This window comes from Aphelocoma coerulescens, unplaced genomic scaffold, assembly GCF_041296385.1.
Source record: "Aphelocoma coerulescens isolate FSJ_1873_10779 unplaced genomic scaffold, UR_Acoe_1.0 HiC_scaffold_328, whole genome shotgun sequence".
NCBI lineage: Eukaryota > Metazoa > Chordata > Aves > Passeriformes > Corvidae > Aphelocoma > Aphelocoma coerulescens.
Window position 1 is genome coordinate 97096 of NW_027183672.1, and position 22767 is coordinate 119862.

Here is a 22767-nt window from a genome sequence, read left to right on the forward strand (position 1 = left end):
AGGTGTGGGACAAGGATGGAGTGGGACAGGTGAGGGACAGGGGTGGGACTGGGACAGGTGTGGGGCTAGGTACAGGTGTGGGGTTGGGTGCAGGTGTGGGGTTGGGTGCAGGTGTGGGGTTGGGTGCAGGTGTGGGGCTGAGTGCAGGTGTGGGGCTGAGTGCAGGTGTGGGGTTTGGGGTACAGGTGTGGGGTTGGGGTGCAGGTGTGGGGTTGGGGTGCAGGTGTGGGTTTGGGGTACAGGTGTGGGGCTGGGACAGGTGTGGGGCTGGGGTACAGGTGTGGGGCTGGGTACAGGTGTGGGTTTGGGGTGCAGGTGTGGGGTTGGGTACAGGTGTGGGGCTGGGTACAGGTGTGGGGTTTGGGGTACAGGTGTGGGGCTGGGTACAGGTGTGGGGCTGGGTACAGGTGTGGGGCTGGGACAGGTGTGGGGCTGGGGTGCAGGTGTGGGGCTGGGTACAGGTGTGGGGTTGGGGTACAGGTGTGGGTTTGGGGTGCAGGTGTGGGGCTGGGGTGCAGGTGTGGGGCTGGGTACAGGTGTGGGGTTGGGGTACAGGTGTGGGGCTGGGTACAGGTGTGGGGCTGGGGTGCAGGTGTGGGGCTGGGGTACAGGTGTGGGGCTGAGGTGCAGGTGTGGGGTTTGGGGTACAGGTGTGGGGCTGGATGCAGGTGTGGGGCTGGGTACAGGTGTGGGGCTGAGTGCAGGTGTGGGGCTGGGGACAGGTGTGGGGCTGGGGTACAGGTGTGGGGCTGGGGACAGGTGAGCCCCTGACCCCCCTCCCGCCCCACAGATCCTGGACGACCTCCTGGAGATCGACCGAGTCACCGCCCACTTCTGAGAGACCCCAAAATGCCCCAAAACGGCCCCAAAACGGCCCCGTTTGTAATAAAACACAACCCCCAGCTCGGCTTTTGGGGTTTATTTGGGGGTTTTTTGGGGTTCACAGTGGCTTTGGGGGGTTCACAGTGGCTTTTGGGGGGTTCACAGTGGTTTTTGGGGGGACGTTGGGGCTTTTTTGGTGTCTTTTGGGTGGTTTTTGGTGGTTTCGGGTGTTGCCCTTTTTGGGCGGTTTGGGGTTTTTTGGTGCTTTTGGGGTTTGGTTTTCAGGTGGGTTCTGGGGTGCTTTCCAGCTGTTTCCAGCTGTGCTTCACGTGGGTTCTGGGGTGGTTTCCAGCTGTTTCCAGCTGTGCTTCAGGTGGGTTTTGGGGTGGTTTCCAGCTGTTTCCCGGGTGTTTCCAGCCGGTTTTGGGGTATTTTGGGGCGTTTTCGGCTGTTTCCAGCTGTTCTTTCCATGTTCCCATCCGGTCCGGGGTCTCCTCCGAGCGTTTCCCGGCTGTTTCCAGCTGTGTTCCAGCTGTGTTCCAGCTGTTGCTGCCTCTTTTTCGGGGACTTTTCAGTGTTTCTGGCTGGGTTTTGGGGGGATTTTTTGGCTGTTTTGGGGTTTCCAGCTGTTTCCAGCTGTTTCCTGGGTGTTTCCAGCTGTTTTTCAGGTGGTTTTCAGCGTTTCCAGCAGGTTTTTGGGGTATTTTAGGATGTTTCTGGGGGTTTCCAACTGGTTTTCAGTATTTCCGGCTGATTTTTGGGGTGTTTCAGGCATTTTTTGGTGTTTCCAGGTGTTTCCCGCTGGTTTCCAGATGTTTTCACTGCTTTTTTTTAGTGTTTCTGGCTGATTTTGGGGTGTTTCCAGCTGGTTTTGGGCTATTTTAGGACATTTTTGGGTGTTTCCAGCTGTTTTTCGGGTGTTTCCTGGGTGTTTGGGGCTGTTTTTCAGGGTTTTTTTAGTGTTTCTGGCTGGTTTGGGGGGATTTTGGGGTATTTTGGGTGTTTCCAGCTGTTCCTCAGGTGCTTTTCACTGTTTTTCCGGTGTTTCCTGGCTGTTTCCGGCTGGTTTTGGGGGTATTTCCAAGGAGTTTAGGCTATTTTGGGATTTTCGCTGTTTTTCAGATGCTTTGGGGTGTTTCTTAACGTTTCCAGCTGTTTTGGGGGTGTTTTGGGGCATTTTTTGCACTTTTGGGGTTTCCAGCTGTTTCTCAGGTGGTTTTCATTGTTTCCAGCTGGTTTTTGGGGTATTTTAGGATGTTTTTGGCAGCTTTGGGGTTTCCTGCTGTTTCCCAGGTGTTTCCCAGTTGGTTTTTCAGTGTTTCCGGTTGTTTTTTGGGGTATTTTGGGGCGTTTTTTGCCGGGTTTGGGTTTTCAGCTGTTTCCCGGGTGTTTCCCGCTGTTCCCCGGGTGTTGTTTCAGTGTTTCCAGCCGGTTTTTGGGGGTATTTTGGGGCGGTTTTTGCGGTTTTGGGGTTTCCAGCTGTCATCCAGCTGTTTCCCGGGTGTTTCCCGCTGTTTCCCGGGTGTTGTTTCCGTGTTTCCGGACGTTTTTGGGGGCGTTTTTGGGGCGTTTTTGGCAGCTTTGGGTGTTTCCAGCTGTTTCCTGGGTGTTTCCCGGGTGTTGTTTCCGTGTTTCCGGCCGGGTTTTGGGGCGTTTTTGGGGCGGTTTTTGGGTTTCTAGCTGTTCTCCAGCTGTTTCCTGGGTGTTTCCCGTTGTTTCCCGGGTGTTGTTTCCGTGTTTCCGGACGTTTTTGGGGGCGTTTTTGGGGCGTTTTTGGCAGCTTTGGGTGTTTCCAGCTGTTTCCTGGGTGTTTCCCGGGTGTTGTTTCCGTGTTTCCGGCCGGGTTTTGGGGCGTTTTTGGGGCGGTTTTTGGGTTTCTAGCTGTTCTCCAGCTGTTTCCTGGGTGTTTCCCGTTGTTTCCCGGGTGTTGTTTCCGTGTTTCCGGCCGTTTTTTGGGGCGTTTTTGGGGCGTTTCTGGCAGCTTTGGGTGTTTCCAGCTGTTTCCTGGGTGTTTCCCGGGTGTTGTTTCCGTGTTTCCGGCCGGTTTTGGGGGCGTTTTTGGGGCGTTTTTGGCAGTTTTGGGTTTCCAGCTGTTTCGCAGATGTTTCCCGGTGTTTCCCGCTGTTTCCCGGGTGTCGTTTCCGTGTTTCCGGCCGGGTTTTGGGGCGTTTTTGGGGCGGTTTTTGGGTTTCCAGCTGTTCTCCAGCTGTTTCCTGGGTGATTCCTGCTGTTTCCCGGGTGTTGTTTCCGTGTTTCTGGCCGGGTTTTGGGGCGTTTTGGGGGCGTTTTTGGCAGTTTTGGGTTTCCAGCTGTTTCGCAGATGTTTCCTGGTGTTTCCAGCTGTTTCCTGGGTGTTGTTTCCGTGTTTCCGGCCGTTTTTTGGGGCGTTTTTGGGGCGTTTCTGGCAGTTTTGGGTGTTTCCAGCTGTTTCCCGCTGTTTCCCGGGTGTTGTTTCCGTGTTTCCGGCCGGTTTTTGGGGCGTTTTTGGGGCGTTTTTGGGGCGTTTCCGGCCGTTCCGGGGTGTCTGGCGCCCCCCTCAGGCGCGCAGCAGCTGCTGCAGGTGCTCCCCGAGCGGCAGCGCCCCCCAGCGGCTCAGCAGCCGCAGCGCCGCCGCCGCCAAACGGAACCGGAACCACTCCAGCCTGGGGGGGGCAGGGCGGGGGTGGGGTCACACCGGGGGGGGCAGGGCGGGGGAGGGGTCACACCTGGGGGGAGGGGTCACAGCTGGGGGGAGGGGTCACACCGGGGGGGAGGGGTCACACCTGGGGGGGGAGGGGTCACAGCTGGGGGGAGGGGTCACAGCTGGGGGGAGGGGTCACACCTGGGGGGGGAGGGGTCACAGCTGGGGGGGAGGGGTCACACCTGGGAGGGGTCACACCTGGGGGGGGAGGGGTCACAGCTGGGGGGAGGGGTCACACCGGGGGGGAGGGGTCACACCTGGGAGGGGTCACACCTGGGGGGGGAGGGGTCACAGCTGGGGGGAGGGGTCACACCGGGGGGGAGGGGTCACACCTGGGAGGGGTCACACCTGGGGGGGGAGGGGTCACAGCTGGGGGGAGGGGTCACAGCTGGGGAGAGGGGTCACAGCTGGGGGGGGAGGGGTCACACCTGGGGGAGGGGTCACACCTGGGGGGGCAGGGCGGGGGAGGGGTCACACCTGGGGGGAGGGGTCACACCTGGGGGAGGGGTCACAGCTGGGGGAGGAGGGGTCACAGCTGGGGAGGGGTCACACCTGAGGGGGAGGGGTCACACCTGGGGGGGGAGGGGTCACAGCTGGGGGAGGGGTCACAGCTGGGGGGGAGGGGTCACTGCTGGGGGGGCCAGGGTGGGGGGAAGGGTCACACCTGGGGGGAGGGGTCACACCTGGGGAGGGGTCTAACTGGGGGAGGGGTCACAGCTGGGGGGAGGGGTCACACACCTAAGGGCCCCCACACTTGCGCCCCTCCCCCTCACCTGAGCCCCCCAGACCCCTCTCCCCACACCTGCCCCCCTCCCCCCACCTGCACCCCTCCCCCACACCGGACCCCCCACACCTGCCCCCCTCCCCCCACTTCCGCCCCTCCCCCACACCTGATCCCCTCCCCCACCTGCCCCTCCCCCACACCTGAGCCCCCCAGACCTGCGCCCCTCGCACACACCTGAGCCCCTCAGGCCCCTCCCCCACACCTGCCCCAACCTGTGCCCCTCCCCCCACCTGCCCCTCCCCCACACCTGACCCCTCCAGACCCCTCCCCCCACCTGCCCCTCCCCCACACCTGACAACCCCAGACCCCTCCCCCCACCTGCCCCTCCCCCACACCTGACAACCCCAGACCCCTCCCCCCACCTGCCCCTCCCCCACATCTGACAACCCCAGACCCCTCCCCCACACCTGCCCCAACCTGTGCCCCTCCCCCACCTGCCCCTCCCCCACACCTAACAACCCCAGAGCCCTCCCCCCACCTGCCCCTCCCCCACACCTGACAACCCCAGACCCCTCCCCCCACCTGCCCCTCCCCCACACCTGACAACCCCAGACCCCTCCCCCCACCTGCCCCTCCCCCACACCTGACCCCTCCAGACCCCTCCCCCACCTGCCCCTCCCCCACACCTGACAACCCCAGACCCCTCCCCCCACCTGCCCCTCCCCCACACCTGACAACCCCAGACCCCTCCCCCCACCTGCCCCTCCCCCACACCTGCCCCCCCGCCCCGCCCCTCCCCCACAGCTGACCTCTCCCCCGCCCCTCCCCCCCGCCCCTCCCCCACACCTGCCCCAACCTGTGCCCCTCCCCCACACCTGACCCCTCACACCTGACCCCCTCCCTCCCCCCGCCCCTCCCCCCCCGTTACCTGAGGGCCACCTCGAAGCGGAGCCGCTCCCAGCCCAGGCGCAGCCGCTGCCGCAGGGACCCCCCGGGACCCCCCCCGAGGCGGCTCCAGCTGCGCGCGGCGCTGGGGGGGAGGGGCGGCTCAGCGGGGGGCACCCCCGTACCTGGGCACCCCCATACCTGGGCACCCCCCCGGGGCACCTGGGCACCCATAGGGGCACCTGGGCACCCACACCCCACCTCAGGGCTCACCTGGGCACCCCCATGGGCACCTGGGCGCCCACATGGGCACCTGGGCACCCACACCCACCTCAGGGCTCACCTGGGCACCCCCATGGGCACCTGGGCACCCACATGGGCACCTGGGCACCCAAACCCCCCCTCAGGGCTCACCTGGGCACCCAAACCCCACCTCAGGGCTCACCTGGGCACCCCCATGGGCACAGCCACGGGGCACCTGGGCACCCCCATGGGCACCTGGGCACCCAAACCCACCCTCAGGGCTCACCTGGGCACCCAAACCCCACCTCAGGGCTCACCTGGGCACCCCCATGGGCACCTGGACACCCCCATGGGCACCTGGGCACCCACACCCCACCTCAGGGCTCACCTGGAAACCCCCACGGGGCACCTGGGCACCCCCATTGAGGACACCTGGGCACCTCCACCGGGGCACCTGGGTGCCCAAACCCCACCCAGGGCTGACCTGGGCACCCCCATGAGGCACCTGGGTGCCCAACCCCCCTCTCAAGGCTCACCTGGGCACCCCCACTGAAAGCACCCGGGCACCCATAGGGGCACCTGGACACCCAAACTCCCCCCAGGGCTCACCTGGGCAACCCCACGGGGCACCTGGGCACCCAGCCCCACCCCAGGGCACGCCAAGGATACCCGGGGCACACCTGGCACACACCTGGCACACTCACACACACCTAGCACACACTCACACACACCTGGCACACTCACACACACCTGGCACACACCTGGCACACACCTGGCACACACACACCTAGCACACACACACACACCTGGCACACACACACACCTGGGCACACTCACACACACCTGGCACACACCTGGGCACACCTGGCACACTCACCTGCGTGCCATCAGCCCGTAGCGATCCGCGGGTGCCCCCAGGGCGCCGTGCACGCTGCGCACGGTGTTGATGTTGCGGAACACCAGCGGCACGGGCACACCTGGGGCACACTCACACACACCTGGGGCACACTCACACACACCTGGCACACACCTGGCACACACTCACCTGCGTGCCATCAGCCCGTAGCGGTCGGCGGGTGCCCCCAGGGCGCCGTGCACGCTGCGCACGGTGTTGATGTTGCGGAACACCAGCGGCACGGGCACACCTGGGCACACTCACACACACCTGGGCACACTCACACACACCTGGCACACACCTGGCACACTCACCTGCGTGCCATCAGCCCGTAGCGATCCGCGGGTGCCCCCAGGGCGCCGTGCACGCTGCGCACGGTGTTGATGTTGCGGAACACCAGCAGCATCGGCCGCGGCAGCGCCCGCAGCACGCGCAGGATGTGCGGGAAGCGCCGCGCCGCCATCGCCCGCATGTACCCGCGCTCCTCCGCGCTCAGGTGCCCCTCAGGTGCCCCCTGCAGGTGCCCGCGCGGTGATGGCGGTGCCGGGTTCGGGCCGGCGCCGCGGGGCTCCGGTAGCCGCGAGGGGCGGCCCAGCGGGCGCTGCATCAGCATCTCCGAGAAGAGGAAATAGTCTGGGGGGGGGTGGGGGGGGTGTTAGGGGGTCGTAGGTGCCCCCCAGGTACCCACACAGGTGCCCCCACAGGTACCACCTCAGGTGCCCCCCAGGTACCCCCACAGGTACCCCCACAGGTGCCCCTCAGGTACACTACAGGCAACCCCACAGATACCCCTCAGGTGCCCCCCAGGTACCGCCACAGATGTACCCCCCAGGTGCCCCCCAGGTACCCCCTCAGGTGCCCCCCAGGTACCATCACAGATGTACCCCAGGTACCCCCCAGGTGCCCCCCAGGTACCCCCCTCAGGTGCCCCCCAGGTTCCGCCACAGATGTACCCCAGGTACCCCCCAGGTGACCCCCAGGTACCCCCCCAAGTACCCCCCAGGTGCCCCTTGGGTACACTACAGGTACCCCCACAGGTACCCCCACAGATACCCTCCCAGGTGCCCCCCAAAGTACCCCCACAGGTACTCCCCAAGTACCCCCTCAGGTGCTCCCCAGGTGCCCCCCAAGTACCCTCCAGGTGCACCCCAGGTGCTCCCAAGGTGCCCCCCCAAGTACCCCCACAGGTACCCCCTCAGGTACCCCCCAAGTACCCCCTCAGGTGCTCCTCAGGTGCCCCCCAGGTACCCCCCCAGGTACCCCCAAAGATACCCCCTCAGGTGCCCCCCAGGTACCCCCACAGGTACCCCCCTCAGGTGCCTCCCAGGTACCCCCCAAGTACCCCCACAGGTGCCCCTCAGGTACCCCCCAGGTACCCCCTCAGGTGCCCCCGTTTGGGGGGAATTTTGGGGTCTCCCCCCCCCCACCCCCACAAATCTCGGGGTTCCCCTCCCCCCCCAACTCACACCCAGATTTTAGGGTCCCCCCACCCCCCTTCACCCCCGTTTTTGGGGTCCCTCTCCCCATTTCTGGGCTCCCTCCCCCACTTCAGGCTCCCCCCACCCCCATTTTGGGGTCCCCCCTCACCCTGCACCCCCAGTTCGGCCGCCCGCTCCCTCGGGGTTTTGGGGTCCCTCTCCCCATTTTTGGGCTCCCTCTCCCCGTTTTCGGGGTCCCTCTCCCCGTTTTCGGGGTCCCCCCTCACCCTGCACCCCCAGTTCCGCCGCCCGCTCCCTCAGGGTTTCGCGGCTCCCTCCCCCCATTTTTGGGCTCCCTCTCCCCGTTTTTGGGGTCCCTCTCCCCATTTTTGGGATCCCTCTCCCATTTTTGGGCTCCCCCCCCCATTTTCGGGGTCACTCTCCCCATTTTGGGGTCCCCCTCACCCTGCACCCCCAGTTCCGCCGCCCGCTCCCTCAGGGTTTTGGGGCTCCCTCTCCCCATTTTGGGCTCCCTCTCCCCATTTTCGGGGTCCCTCTCCCCATTTTGGGGTCCCCCTCACCCTGCACCCCCAGTTCCGCCGCCCGCTCCCTCAGGGTTTTGGGGGTCCTTCTCCCCATTTTTAGGGTCCCTCCCCCCATTTTTGGGGTCCCTCTCCCATTTTCGGGGTCCCTCTCCCCGTTTTTGGGCTCCCTCTCCCCATTTTGGGGCTCCCTCCCCCCATTTTTGGGGTCCCTCCCCCACTTCAGGCTCCCCCCACCCCCGTTTTCGGGGTGCCCCTCACCCTGCACCCCCAGTTCTGCCGCCCGCTCCCTCAGGGTTTTGGGGTCCCTCTCCCCATTTTTGGGCTCCCTCTCCCCATTTTTGGGGTCCCTCCCCCCATTTTTGGGATCCCTCCCCCACTTCAGGCTCCCCCCACCCCCATTTTGGGGTCCCCCCTCACCCTGCACCCCCAGTTCGGCCGCCCGCTCCCTCAGGGTTTTGGGGTCCCTCTCCCCATTTTGGGCTCCCTCTCCCCGTTTTCGGGGTCCCTCTCCCCATTTTGGGGTCCCCCCTCACCCTGCACCCCCAGTTCCGCCGCCCGCTCCCTCAGGGTTTTGGGGTCCCTCTCCCATTTTTGGACTCCCTCCCCCCATTTTCGGGCTCCCTCTCCCCATTTTCGGGCTCCCTCTCCCCATTTTGGGGTCCCCCCTCACCCTGCACCCCCAGTTCTGCCGCCCGCTCCCTCAGGGTTTTGGGCTCCCTCTCCCCGTTTTCGGGGTCCCTCTCCCCGTTTTTGGACTCCCTCTCCCATTTTTGGGCTCCCTCTCCCCATTTTGGGGCTCCCTCCCCCCATTTTTGGGGTCCCTCCCCCACTTCAGGCTCCCCCCACCCCCGTTTTCGGGGTGTCCCTCACCCTGCACCCCCACTTCCGCCGCCCGCTCCCTCAGGGTTTCGGGCTCCCTCTCCCCATTTTTGAACTCCCTCTCCCCATTTTCGGGGTCCCTCTCCCCATTTTCGGGGTCGCTCTCCCCGTTTTTGGGGTCCCCCTCACCCTGCACCCCCACTTCCGCCGCCCGCTCCCTCAGGGTTTCGGGCTCCCTCTCCCCATTTTTGGGCTCCCTCTCCCATTTTCGGGGTCCCTCTCCCCATTTTCGGGGTCGCTCTCCCCGTTTTTGGGGTCCCCCCTCACCCTGCACCCCCAGTTCCGCCGCCCGCTCCCTCATGCCCTCGTGGTCCCGCAGCACGATCGCCCTCCAGAGCCCGCACAGCGACACCCGGTCCCTGCGGGAAAGGGGGGGGGGGGTTCAAACGGGGGGTCCGGGGGGTTTTTGGGGACCCCCCCTCGTGTTTCGGGGTCCCCCCTCGTGTTTCGGGGTCCCCCCCGTGTTTCGGGGTGCCCTCACCTCTCGCTCAGGGTCTCGTACAGGCCGTGGTCCAGCAGCACCAGCTGCGCCCTCCCGTCGGGGCCCCGGCGCACCAGCACTGCCACGGGGGGGAGGGGGCGTTGGGAGCCCCCCTTTTTTTGGGGGGACCCCCCGTCCTATTTTGGGGACCCCCCCCTTCTTTTTGGGGGTCCCTCCCATCTCGATTTTTGGGGCCCCCCCTCCATCGGTGTCCCCCTGTTCCTTGGGGAACGCTTCCCCTTCTTGGGGACACCCCGCTGCTTTTGGGGACCCCCCTGTTTTGGGGAGCCTCCCCTTTTTGGGGGACCCCCGCCCTATTTTGGGGACCCCCCCTTCTTTTTGGGGGTCCCTCCCATCTCGATTTTTGGGGATCCCCTCCATCGGTGTCCCCCTGTTCCTTGGGGAACGCTTCCCCTTCTTGGGGACTCCCCGCTGCTTTTGGGGGAATCCCCTTTTGGGGACTCCCCCCTTTCTTGGGGGACCCCCGCCCTATTTTGGGGACCCCCCCGATCTTTTTGGGGGTCCCTCCCCTCTCGATTTTTGGGGACCCCCTCCATGGTTTTACCCCTCTTCTTCAGGGACCCCCTCCCCTCTTTGGGGCCACTCAATTGCTTTTTAGGGACCCCCTTTTGGGGACCCTCCTTTTTTGGGGGACCCCCACCCTATTTTGGGGACCCTCCCCTTCTTTTTGGGGGTCCCTCCCCTCTCGATTTTTGGGGACTCCCTCCATCGGTGTCCCCCTGTTCCTTGGGGAACACTTCCCCTTCTTGGGGGCACCCCGCTGCTTTTGGGGACCCCCCTGTTTTGGGGACCCTCCTTTTTTGGGGGACCCCCGCCCTATTTTGGGGACCCCACCCTCCTTTTTGGGGGTCCCTCCCCTCTCGATTTTTGGGGACCCCCTCCATGGTTTTACCCCTCTTTTTCAGGGACCCCCTCCCCTCTTTGGGGCCACTCAATTTCTTTTTAGGGACCCTCTTTTGGGGACCCTCCTTTTTTGGGGGACCCCCACCCTATTTTGGGGACCCCACCCTTCTTTTTGGGGGTCCCTCCCATCTCGATTTTTGGGGACTCCCTCCATCGGTGTCCCCCTGTTCCTTGGGGAACACTTCCCCTTCTTGGGGGCACCCCGCTGCTTTTGGGGACCCCCCTGTTTTGGGGACCCTCCTTTTTTGGGGGACCCCCGCCCTATTTTGGGGACCCCACCCTCCTTTTTGGGGGTCCCTCCCCTCTCGATTTTTGGGGACCCCCTCCATGGTTTTACCCCTCTTTTTCAGGGACCCCCTCCCCTCTTTGGGGCCACTCAATTTCTTTTTAGGGACCCTCTTTTGGGGACCCTCCTTTTTTGGGGGACCCCCACCCTATTTTGGGGACCCCACCCTTCTTTTTGGGGGTCCCTCCCATCTCGATTTTTGGGGACTCCCTCCATCGGTGTCCCCCTGTTCCTTGGGGAACGCTTCCTCTTCTTGGGGACACCCCGCTGCTTTTGGGGACACCCCTGTTTTGGGGACCCCCCTGTTTTGGGGAGCCTCCCCTTTTTGGGGGACCCCCACCCTATTTTGAGGACCCTCCCTCCTTTTTGGGGGGTCTCTCTCTCACTTTTTGGGGCCCTCCCTCCATCGGTGTCCCCCTGTTCCTTGGGGAACGCTTCCCCTTCTTGGGGACACCCCGCTGCTTTTGGGGACACCCCTGTTTTGGGGGACCCCCCTGTTTTGGGGAGCCTCCCCTTTTTGGGGGACCCCCACCCTATTTTGGGGCCCCCCCCTTCTTTTTGGGGGTCCCTCCCCTCTCGATTTTTGGGGACCCCCTCCATCGGTGTCCCCCTGTTCCTTGGGGAACACTTCCTCTTCTTGGGGACACCCCGCTGCTTTTGGGGACCCCCCTGTTTTGGAGAACACCCCCCTATTTTGGGGGACCCCCCCGCCCTATTTTGGGGACCCCACCCTCCTTTTTGGGGGTCCCTCCCCTCTCGATTTTTGGGGACCCCCTCCATGGTTTTACCCCTCTTCTTCAGGGACCCCCTCCCCTCTTTGGGGCCACTCAATTTCTTTTTAGGGACCCCCTTTTGGGGACCCTCCTGTTTTGGGGGACCCCCGCCCTATTTTCGGAACCCTCCCTCCTTTTTGGGGGGTCTCTCTCTCACTTTTTGGGGATCCCCTCCATCGGTGTCCCCCTGTTCCTTGGGGAACACTTCCCCTTCTTGGGGGCACCCTGCTGCTTTTGGGGGCCCCCCTTTTTTTTGGGGGACCCTCGTCCTATTTTGGGGATCTCCCCTCTCCTTTTTGGGGGTCCCTCCCCTCTCGCTTTTTGGGGACACTCCGCTGCTTTGGGGGACCCCCTTTGGGGCCCCCCCGTCCTTTTTTGGGGACCTCCCCCTTTTTTTGGGGACCCCCCCTATTTTGGGGACCCCCCCCGTTCTTTTTGAGGCTTTCGCCCCTCTCACTTTTTGGGGACCCCCTCCATCGGTTTCCTCCATTCTCTTTGGGGACCCCCCTTTTTTCTTAGGAATCCCCCCTTTTTTTGGGGACCCCTCTTCTGGGAACCCCCTTTTGGGGACCCTCCTCTTTTGGGGACCCCCCCCCTTTTTTGGGGGACCTCCCGCCCTATTTTGGGGACCCCTCCTTTTTTGGGGATCCTCTCTTCTTTTTCGGGGTCCCTCCCCTCTCACTCCTTCGGTACCCCCCGCTGTTTTGGGGGACCCCCTTTTGGGGACTCCCCCCTTTCTTGGGGGACCCCCATCCTATTTTGGGGACCCCACCCTCCTTTTTGGGGTTCCCTCCCCTCTCGCTTTTTGGGGATCCCCTCCATGGCTTTACCCCTCTTTTTCAGGGACCCCCTCCCCTCTTTGGGGCCACTCAATTGCTTTTTAGGGACCCCCTTTTGGGGACCCTCCTGTTTTGGGGGCCCCTCGCTCTATTTTGGGGACCACCCCCTCTCCTTTTTGGGGGTCCCTCCCCTCTCGCTTTTTGGGGACCCCCTCCATGGGTTTCCTCCACTCTCTCTGGGGATCCCCCCTCTTTCTTAGGGATCCCCCCCTTTTTGGGGGCCCCTCTTCTGGGGATCCCCTTTTGGGGACCCCCCTGTTTTGGGGACCCGCCCTTTTTTTAGGGGACCCCCCGCTCTAGTTTGGGGACCCCCCCCTCCTTTTTGGGGGTCCCTCCCCTCTCCCTTTTTGGGGACACCCCGCTCTTTTGGGGGACTCCCCTTTTGGGGACACCCCTTTTTTGGGGAAACCCTTTTTTTGGGGACCCCCCTCTTTTGGGGACCCCCCCTTCTTTTGGGGGACCCTCGTCCTATTTTGGGGACCCCCCCGTTCTTTTTGGGGGTCCCTTCTCTCACGCTTTTTGGGGACCCCCCGCTGTTTTGGGGGACCCCCTTTTTTTGGGGACTCCCCCTGTTTTGGGAACCCCCCCCTGTTTTTTGGGGGGCCTCCATCCTATTTTGGGGACCCCCCCCTCCTTTTTGGGGCTCCCTCCCCTCTCGCTTTTTGGGGCCCCCCTCCATGGGATTTCCTCCATTCCCTTTGGGGTACCCCCCCCCTTTTTTGGGGACCCTCTTTTTTTGGGGGATCGCCCCCTCGTTTTTGGGGACCCCTCCCCTCCTGCTTTTTTGGGGACCCCCCCAAATCTTTGGTCCTTGGTCCCCCCTCCTTTTTGGGGATCCCTCTGCCCCCCCTTTTTTGGGGATCTCTATTTTTTGGGGTCCCCCCCAGTTTTGGGGTCCCTCCCCCAGTTTTGGGGTCCCCCCGATTTTGGAATCCCCCCCGGTTTTGGGGTCCCACTCCCCGGTTTTGGGGTCCCTCCCCAGGTTTTGGGGTCCCCCCTTTTTTGGGATCTCCCCCTGGTTTTGGGATCCCCCACAATTTTGGGGTCCCTCCCCAGGTTTTGGGGTCCCTCCCCAGGTTTTGGAATCCCCCGCGATTTTGGGGTCTCCCCTTTTTTTGGGATCGCCCCCAGGATTTGGGGTCCCCCCTTTTATTGGGGTCCCCCCTTTTATTGGGGTCCCCCCCCGGTTTTGAGGTCCCACTCCCCGGTTTTGGGGTTCCCCCGGTTTTGGAGTCCCCCCCAGTTTTGGGATCCCCTTCCCCAAGTTTTGGGATCCCCCTCCCCAGGTTTTGGGATCCCCCTGCCCAGGTTTTGGGGTCCCCCCAAGTTTTGGGATCCCCTTCCCCAGGTTTTGGGATCCCCCTCCACAGGTTTTGGGGTCCCCCCGGTTTTGGAGTCCCCCCAGTTTTGGGATCGCCCTCCCCAGGTTTTGGGATCCCCCCCAGTTTTGGGATCCCCCTCCCCAGGTTTTGGGGTCCCACTCCCAGGTTTTGGGGTCCCCCCCGGTTTTGCGGTTCCCCCCCTTTTTGGGGATCCCCCTGCTTTTGGGGTTCCCCGCGATTTTGGGGTCCCTCTCCAGTTTTGGGGTTCCCTCCTTTTTTGGAGTCCCTCCCCCACTTTTGGGATCCCTCCCCCACTTTTGGGATCCCCCCCAGTTTTGGGATCCCCCTCCCCATTTTTTGGGGTCCCCCTGCCCAGGTTTTGGGATCCCCCCCCAGTTTTGGGATCCCCCTCCCCATTTTTTTGGGGTCCCCCTGCCCAGGTTTTGGGATCCCCCCCCAGTTTTGGGATCCCCCTCCCCATTTTTTGGGGTCCCACTCCCCAGGTTTTGGGATCCCCCTCCCAGGTTTTGGGGTCCCCCTCCCAGGTTTTGGGGTGCCCCGGTTTTGGGGTGCCCCGGTACCGTTGCCGGGGTGCGGATCCGCGTGGATGAAGCCGGTGTAGAAAATCTGCTCGGCGAACACCTGGATCAGCTTCTCTGCGGTCTGGGGGGCACGGGGGGGTCAGGGACCCCAAAAACCACCCCAAAACACCCCTGGGACCCCAAAAATCCCAAAAACCCACACGGATTAACAAGGGGGGGTCAGGGACCCCAAAAACCGCCCCAAAAACACCCCTGGGACCCCAAAAATCCCAAAAACCCACACGGATTAACAAGGGGGGGTCAGGGACCCCAAAAACCGCCCCAAAAACACCCCTGGGACCCCAAAAATCCCAAAAACCCACACAGAACAGCAAAAGGGGGTCAGGGACCCCAAAAACCGCCCCAAAAACCACCCCAAAAACACCCCCTGGGACCCCAAAAATCCCCCAAACTCACACGGATTAACAAGGGGGGGGGTCAGGGACCCCAAAAACCACCCCAAAAACACCCCTGGGACCCCAAAAACCACCCCATAAACACCCCCTGGGACCCCAAAAATCCCCCAAACCCACACGGATCAGCACGGGGGGGTCAGGGACCCCAAAAACCACCCCAAAAACACCCCCTGGGGCCCCAAAAAACACCCCAAAAACACCCCCTGGGACCCCAAAAACCGCCCCCAAAACACCCCTGGGACCCCAAAAATCCCCCAAACCCACACGGATTAACAAGGGGGGGGTCAGGGACCCCAAAAACCACCCCAAAAACACCCCCTGGGACCCCAAAAATCCCAAAAACCCACACGGATTAACAAGGGGGGGTCAGGGACCCCAAAAACCGCCCCAAAACACCCCTGGGACCCCAAAAATCCCAAAAACCCACACGGATTAACAAGGGGGGGTCAGGGACCCCAAAAACCGCCCCCAAAACACCCCTGGGACCCCAAAAATCCCAAAAACCCACACGGATTAACAAGGGGGGAGCAGGGACACCAAAAACCACCCCAAAACCAGCACTGGGACCCCAAAAACCACCTTAAAAACACCCCCTGGGACCCCAAAAACCACCCCAAAAACACCCCCTGGGACCCCGAAAATCACCCAAAACCACACAAAACAGCAAAGGGGGGTCAGGGACCCCAAAAACCGCCCCAAAAATGCCCCAAACCCAAAGTGACCGCCCCGGACCCCCTCGATGTTGTTCATCCCCAAGGCAGGGGTGGGACAAGGACCCCCAAAACCCCTCTGGGACCCCCCCAAATCACCCGAGACCACCCCAGGGACCCCCGGGACCCCTCTGGGACCCCCTCAAATCACCTGAGACCCCCAAGAACCCCCTCAGGGACCCCCCAGGGACCCCCCAGGGACCCCCGGGACCCCCTCAAATCACCTGAGACCCCCAAGAACCCCCCCAGGGACCCCCAGGACCCCTGTGGGACCCCCTCAAATCACCCGAGAACCCCCCGGAACCCCCTCCCAGAACCCCCCAGGGACCCCCCCAAATCACCTGAGACCCCCAAGAACCCCCCCAGGAACCCCCCCAGGGACCCCTCTGGGACCCCCTCAAATCACCCAAAACCCCCCCAGAACCCCCTCAGGGACCCCCCAGGGACCCCCGGGACCCCCTCAAATCACCTGAGACCCCCCAAGAACCCCCCAGGAATCCCCCCCAGGGACCCCTCTGGGACCCCCTCAAATCACCCGCGACCCCCCCAGGGACCCCCGGGACCCCTCTGGGACCCCCCCAAATCACCCGAGACCCCCCCAGAACCCCCTCAGGGACCCCCCAGGGACCCCCGGGACCCCCTCAAATCACCTGAGACCCCCAAGAACCCCCTCAGGGACCCCCCAGGGACCCCCCAGGGACCCCTCTGGGACACCCTCAAATCACCCAAAACCCCCCCAGAACCCCCCCAGGGACCCCCGGGACCCCCTCAAATCACCTGAGACCCCCAAGAACCCCCCCAGGGACCCCCAGGACCCCTGTGGGACCCCCCCAAATCACCTGAGACCCCCCCCAGAGCCCCCCCAGGGACCCCCAGGACCCCTCTGGGACGCCCTCAAATCACCTGAGACCCCCCCAGAACCCCCCCAGGGACCCCCGGGACCCCCTCAAATCACCTGAGACCCCCAAGAACCCCCCCAGGGACCCCCAGGACCCCTGTGGGACCCCCCCAAATCACCTGAGACCCCCCCCAGAACCCCCCCAGGGACCCCCGGGACCCCCTCAAATCACCCGAGACCCTCCCAGAACCCCCCCAGAACCCCCCCAGAAGCCCCCCAGGGACCCCCGGGAGCCCCCCAAATCCCTCAGGGCCCCCCAGGACCCCCAAAGTGGCGTCCGGCAACCCCAGGATCCCCTCGGACGGCGTTTGTCCCCAAGGGGGGGTGGGACAGGGACCCCTCTGGGACCCCCCCCAAATCGCCCGAGACCCCCCCCCCCCCCAGACCCCCCGGGACCCCCAAACTGACGTCGCGCAGCCCCAGCCCCAGCTCCCGGATCCCCTCGACGTTGGTGATCTTGCAGCCCTCGCAGAAATCGGCCGTGAGCACCCGCTGGGGACAGAGGGGGGACAGAGGGGGGACAGAGGGGGACAGAGGGGGGACAGGGAGGGGGACAGAGGGGGGAGAGAGGGGGGACAGGGATGGGACAGAGGGGGGACAGAGGGAGGACAGAGGGGGGACAGACGGGACAGGGATGGGACAGAGAGGGGACAGGGAGGGGACAGAGGGGGGACAGGGAGGGGACAGGGAGGGGACAGAGGGGGGACAGTGAGGGGACAGAGGGGGGACAGGGAGGGGACAGGGAGGGGACAGAGGGGGGACAGAGGGGGGACAGAGAGGGGACAGAGGGGGGACAGGGAGGGGACAGAGGGGGACAGAGGGGGGACAGGGAGGGGACAGGGAGGGGACAGAGGGGGGACAGAGGGGGGACAGAGGGGGGACAGACGGGACAGGGATGGGACAGAGGGGGGACAGGGAGGGGACAGAGGGGGACAGAGGGGGGACAGTGGGGGGACAGGGAGGGGACAGGGAGGGGACAGGGAGGGGACAGAGGGGGGGACAGAGGGGGGACAGGGAGGGGACAGAGGGGGGACAGAGGGGGGACAGAGAGGGGGACAGAGGGGGGACAGAGGGGGGACAGGGAGGGGACAGAGGGGGACAGAGGGGGGACAGTGGGGGGACAGGGAGGGGACAGAGGGGGGACAGAGGGGGGACAGGGAGGGGACAGAGGGGGACAGTGGGGGGACAGAGGGGGGACAGGGAGGGGACAGAGGGGGGGACAGAGGGGGGACAGGGAGGGGACAGAGGGGGGACAGAGGGGGGACAGAGGGGGACAGAGGGGGGACAGAGGGGGGACAGGGATGGGGACAGAGGGGGGACAGAGGGGGGACAGGGAGGGGACAGGGAGGGGACAGAGGGGGGGACAGAGGGGGGACAGGGAGGGGACAGAGGGGGGACAGGGAGGGGACAGTGAGGGGACAGAGGGGGGACAGGGAGGGGACAGAGGGGGGACAGACGAGGGACAGGGAGGGGACAGAGGGGGGACAGGGAGGGGACAGAGGGGGGACAGAGGGGGGACAGAGAGGGGACAGAGGGGGGACAGAGAGGGGACAGAGGGGGGACAGGGAGGGGACAGGGATGGGACAGGGAGGGGACACGGGGACAGGGGGACAGCCAGAGGACAGGGATGGGGACAGGGGGACAGCCAGGGGACAGCCAGGGGACACGGGGACAGGGGGACACGAGGACAGCCAGGGGACAGTGGGACAGTGAGGGGACAGCCAGAGGACATGGGGACAGGGGGACAGCGAGGGAACAGGGATGGGGACACGGGGACAGTGAGGGGGTAGAGATGGGGACAGGGGAACAGGGATGGGGACAGGGGACACGGGGACAGCCAGGGAACAGGGGGACAGGGGGACACACATGGGGACAGGGATGGGGACAGGGGGACATGGCGATGGGGATGGGGACAGCAATGGGGACAGCAATGGGGATGGGACACGAGGACAGGGATGGGGACAGGGACAGAGAACAAGGTATAGGGACAGGGGACAGGGGACAGGGGACAGGGATGGGGACAAGGACAGAAATGGGGACAGGGACAGGGGGACACAGAGGTGCGGTGTCATTTCAGGGCGCACCTGGCCCGTCCCTGTCCCCACCCGCTGCCACCGCCGGCTCCTCCTGTCCCCTGTCCCCAACACCCCTGTCCCCGTCCCTGCTGTCCCCACTGGGCCCTGGCCCCCCTGGCCCTTGTCACATGTCCCAGCTGTCCCCAGGTGTGTCCCAGGTGTGTCCCAGGTGTGTCCCAGCTGTCCCCAGGTGTGTCCCAAGTGTGTCCCCAAGTGTCCCCAAGTGTCCCCAGGTGTCCCCAGGTGTGCCCAGGTGTGTCCCAGGTGTGTCCGCACCTTGCTGCAGTGTCCCAGGTGTGTCCCAGGTGTGTCCCAGGTGTGTCCCAGCTGTCCCCAGCTGTCCCCAGGTGTGTCCCAGGTGTGTCCCCAGGTGTGTCCCAGGTGTGTCCCCACCTTGCTGCAGTGTCCCCAGCTGTCCCCAGGGGTGTCCCAGGTGTGTCCCAGGTGTGTCCCCAAGTGTCCCCACGTGTCCCCAGGTGTGCCCAGGTGTGTCCCCACCTTGCTGCAGTGTCCCCCAGTGTCCCCAGGTGTGTCCCAGGTGTGTCCCAGCTGTCCCCAGGTGTCCCAGGTGTCCCCAGGTGCGTCCCAGGTGTGTCCCAGCTGTCCCCAGGTGTGCCCAGGTGTGTCCCAGGTGTATCCCCACCTTGCTGCAGTGTCCCCAGCTGTCCCCAGCTGTCCCCAGGTGTGTCCCAGGTGTGTCCCAGCTGTCCCCAGGTGTGTCCCAGGTGTCCCCAGGTGTGTCCCAGGTGTGCCCAGGTGTGTCCCAGGTGTGTCCCCACCTTGCTGCAGAGTCCCCAGGTGTCCCCAGCTGTCCCCAGGTGTGTCCCAGGTGTGTCCCAGGTGTGTCCCCACCTTGCTGCAGTGTCCCCAGGTGTGCCCAGGTGTGCCCAGGTGTGTCCCAGGTGTGCCCCCACCTTGCTGCAGTGTGCCCAGCTGTCCCCAGGTGTGTCCCAGGTGTGTCCCAGGTGTGTCCCAGGTGTGCCCAGGTGTGTCCCAGGTGTGTCCCAGCTGTCCCCAGGTGTCCCAGGTGTCCCCAGGTGTGCCCAGGTGTGTCCCAAGTGTGTCCCCAAGTGTCCCCAGGTGTGCCCAGGTGTGCCCAGGTGTGTCCCAGGTGTGTCCCAGGTGTGTCCCCAAGTGTCCCCAGCTGTCCCCAGGTGTGTCCAGGTGTGTCCCCACCTTGCTGCAGAGTCCCCTGCTGTCCCCAGGTGTGTTCCAGGCGTGTCCCCACCTTGCTGCAGTGTGCCCAGGTGTGTCCCAGGTGTGTCCCAGCTGTCCCCAGGTGTGCCCAGGTGTGTCCCAGGTGTGTCCCAGGCGTGTCCCCACCTTGCTGCAGTGTCCCAGGTGTGTCCCAGGTGTGTCCCAGCTGTCCCCAGGTGTGCCCAGGTGTGTCCCAGGTGTATCCCCACCTTGCTGCAGTGTCCCAGGTGTCCCCAGCTGTCCCCAGGTGTGTCCCCACCTTGCTGCAGTGTCCCAGGTGTGTCCCAGGTGTGTCCCAGGTGTGTCCCAGGTGCATCCCCACCTTGCTGCAGTGTCCCCAGCTGTCCCCAGGTGTGTCCCAGGTGTGTCCCAGGTGTGTCCCCACCTTGCTGCAGTGTCCCCAGCTGTCCCCAGCTGTCCCCAGGTGTGTCCCAAGTGTGTCCCCAAGTGTCCCCAGGTGTCCCCAGGTGTGCCCAGGTGTGTCCCAGGTGTGTCCCCAAGTGTCCCCAGGTGTCCCCAGGTGTGTCCCAGGTGTGTTCCAGGTGTGTCCCAGGTGTGTCCCCACCTTGCTGCAGTGTCCCAGGTGTGTCCCAGGTGTGTCCCAGGTGTGTCCCAGGTGTGCCCAGGTGTGTCCCAGGTGTGTCCCAGGTGTGTCCCAGCTGTCCCCAGGTGTGTCCCAGGTGTGCCCAGGTGTGCCCAGGTGTGTCCCAGGTGTGTCCCAGCTGTCCCCAGGTGTGTCCCAGGTGTGCCCAGGTGTGTCCCAGGTGTGCCCCCACCTTGCTGCAGTGTCCCCAGTGCACCCGTGGCACCGTCACCCCCCGCAGGTGGCCCAGGTCCCTCCCGCAGCGCTCCGAGTTCCGCGCCTCGTTCTCGAAATCCAACTCCAGCGCCAGCGTCGCCTTCAGCTCCTGGGGACAGTGGGTGACAATGGGTGACACAGGTGGGTGACAGGGACCCTGCACCCCTGGGGACACACGGGGGGTGACAATGGGTGACACAGGTGGGTGACAGGGACCCTGCACCCCTGGGGACAATGGGGGACAATGGGTGACACAGGTGGGTGACAGGGACCCTGCACCCCTGGGGACAGTGGGTGACAATGGGTGACACAGGTGGGTGACAGGGACCCTGCACCCCTGGGGACAGTGGGTGACAATGGGTGACACAGGTGGGTGACAGGGACCCTGCACCCCTGGGGACACACGGGGACAATGGGTGACACAGGTGGGTGACAGGGACCCTGCACCCCTGGGGACAGTGGGTGACAGTGGGTGACACAGGTGGGTGACAGGGACCCTGCACCCCTGGGGACAGTGGGTGACAATGGGTGACACAGGTGGGTGACAGGGACCCTGCACCCCTGGGGACACACAGGGACAATGGGTGACACAGGTGGGTGACAGGGACCCTGCACCCCTGGGGACACACAGGGGACAATGGGTGACACAGGTGGGTGACAGGGACCCTGCACCCCTGGGGACACACAGGTGACAATGGGTGACACAGGTGGGTGACAGGGACCCTGCACCCCTGGGGACAGTGGGTGACAATGGGTGACACAGGTGGGTGACAGGGACCCTGCACCCCTGGGGACAGTGGGTGACAATGGGTGACACAGGTGGGTGACAGGGACCCTGCACCCCTGGGGACAATGGGTGACAGTGGGTGACACAGGTGGGTGACAGGGACCCTGCACCCCTGGGGACACACAGAGGGGACAATGGGTGACACAGGTGGGTGACAGGGACCCTGCACCCCTGGGGACAATGGGTGACAATGGGTGACACAGGTGGGTGACAGGGACCCTGCACCCCTGGGGACACACAGAGGGGACAATGGGTGACACAGGTGGGTGACAGGGACCCTGCACCCCTGGGGACAATGGGTGACAATGGGTGACACAGGTGGGTGACAGGGACCCTGCACCCCTGGGGACACACGGGGACAATGGGTGACACAGGTGGGTGACAGGGACCCTGCACCCCTGGGGACTCACAGGTGACAATGGGTGACACAGGTGGGTGACAGGGACCCTGCACCCCTGGGGACAATGGGTGACAGTGGGTGACACAGGTGGGTGACAGGGACCCTGCACCCCTGGGGACAGTGGGTGACAATGGGTGACACAGGTGGGTGACAGGGACCCTGCACCCCTGGGGACAGTGGGTGACAATGGGTGACACAGGTGGGTGACAGGGACCCTGCACCCCTGGGGACACACAGGGACAATGGGTGACACAGGTGGGTGACAGGGACCCTGCACCCCTGGGGACACACAGGGACAATGGGTGACACAGGTGGGTGACAGGGACCCTGCACCCCTGGGGACAGTGGGTGACAATGGGTGACACAGGTGGGTGACAGGGACCCTGTACCCCTGGGGACACACAGGTGACAATGGGTGACACAGGTGGGTGACAGGGACCCTGCACCCCTGGGGACAGTGGGGGACAATGGGTGACACAGGTGGGTGACAGGGACCCTGCACCCCTGGGGACACACGGGGACAATGGGTGACACAGGTGGGTGACAGGGACCCTGCACCCCTGGGGACAGTGGGTGACAATGGGTGACACAGGGGAGTGGCAGCATCACTGCAAGGGGCAGTGGCACAGGGTGATCCCTAAGAGCTGCCACTGTCCCCAGGTGTGCCCAGGTGTGCCCAGGTGTGTCCCCAGGTGTGCCCAGGTGTGTGCCCAGGTGTGTGCCCAGGTGTGCCCCTCACCTGCAGCACCCAGCCCAGCGCGAAGTCGGGGTGCATGAACTCCACAGGGCAGTGGGACAGTGGGGACAGGTGTGCCCAGGTGTGCCCAGGTGTGTTCCCAGGTGCACCTAGGTGTGTCCCCAGGTGTGCCCAGGTGTGTGCCCAGGTGTGCCCAGGTGTGCCCCTCACCTGCAGCACCCAGCCCAGCGCGAAGTCGGGGTGCATGAACTCCACGGGACAGTGGGGACAGGGGGGGACAGGTGTGCCCAGGTGTGCCCAGGTGTACCCAGGTGCACCCAGGTGTGTCCCCAGGTGTGCCCAGGTGTGCCCAGGTGTGCCCAGGTGTGCCCCTCACCTGCAGCACCCAGCCCAGCGCGAAGTCGGGGTGCATGAACTCCACAGGGCAGTGGTACAGTGGGGACAGGGGGTGACAGGTGTGCCCAGGTGCGCCCAGGTGTGTGCCCAGGTGT

The 22767-nt window shown here is 64.5% G+C and overlaps 2 protein-coding genes across 2 annotated transcripts in view; one reads left to right on the plus strand and one right to left on the minus strand.

Moving 5' to 3' along the window:
* LOC138101538 (cleavage and polyadenylation specificity factor subunit 1-like) overlaps positions 1 to 2380 on the plus strand; it is a 99396-nt gene extending 97016 nt beyond the window's left edge. The window contains exon 35 of the mRNA XM_068999313.1: positions 791 to 2380. Coding sequence (XP_068855414.1) covers positions 791 to 838 — 48 coding nt within the window. The 3' untranslated portion in view covers positions 839 to 2380. The remainder of the gene's footprint in view (positions 1 to 790) is intronic.
* Positions 2381 to 2642: 262 nt separating this feature from the next.
* LOC138101539 (uncharacterized) lies at positions 2643 to 22688 on the minus strand. Its single transcript, XM_068999314.1, has 12 exons — positions 22653 to 22688; positions 22319 to 22525; positions 20370 to 20501; positions 16730 to 16813; positions 14298 to 14379; positions 9573 to 9651; positions 9359 to 9450; positions 6568 to 6882; positions 6400 to 6499; positions 6232 to 6331; positions 5155 to 5256; positions 2643 to 3464 (listed from the first exon to the last, which is right to left on the minus strand). The coding sequence occupies exons 1-12, from the start codon at positions 22686 to 22688 to the stop codon at positions 2700 to 2702; spliced, it is 2094 nt and encodes a 697-aa protein (XP_068855415.1). The 3' UTR covers positions 2643 to 2699.
* Positions 22689 to 22767: the final 79 nt, after the last annotated feature.

Coding starts and splice junctions, on each gene's coding strand:
- LOC138101539 (XM_068999314.1), bottom strand. CDS start 22,688: ATGCACCCCGACTTCGCGCTGGGCTGGGTGCTGCAG. Junction 9,451..9,572: donor TACGAGACCCTGAGCGAGAG/GTGAGGGCACCC, acceptor CCTTTCCCGCAG/GGACCGGGTGTCGCTGTGCG. Junction 3,465..5,154: donor CGCTTCGAGGTGGCCCTCAG/GTAACGGGGGGG, acceptor TGCCCCCCCCAG/GCTGGAGTGGTTCCGGTTCC.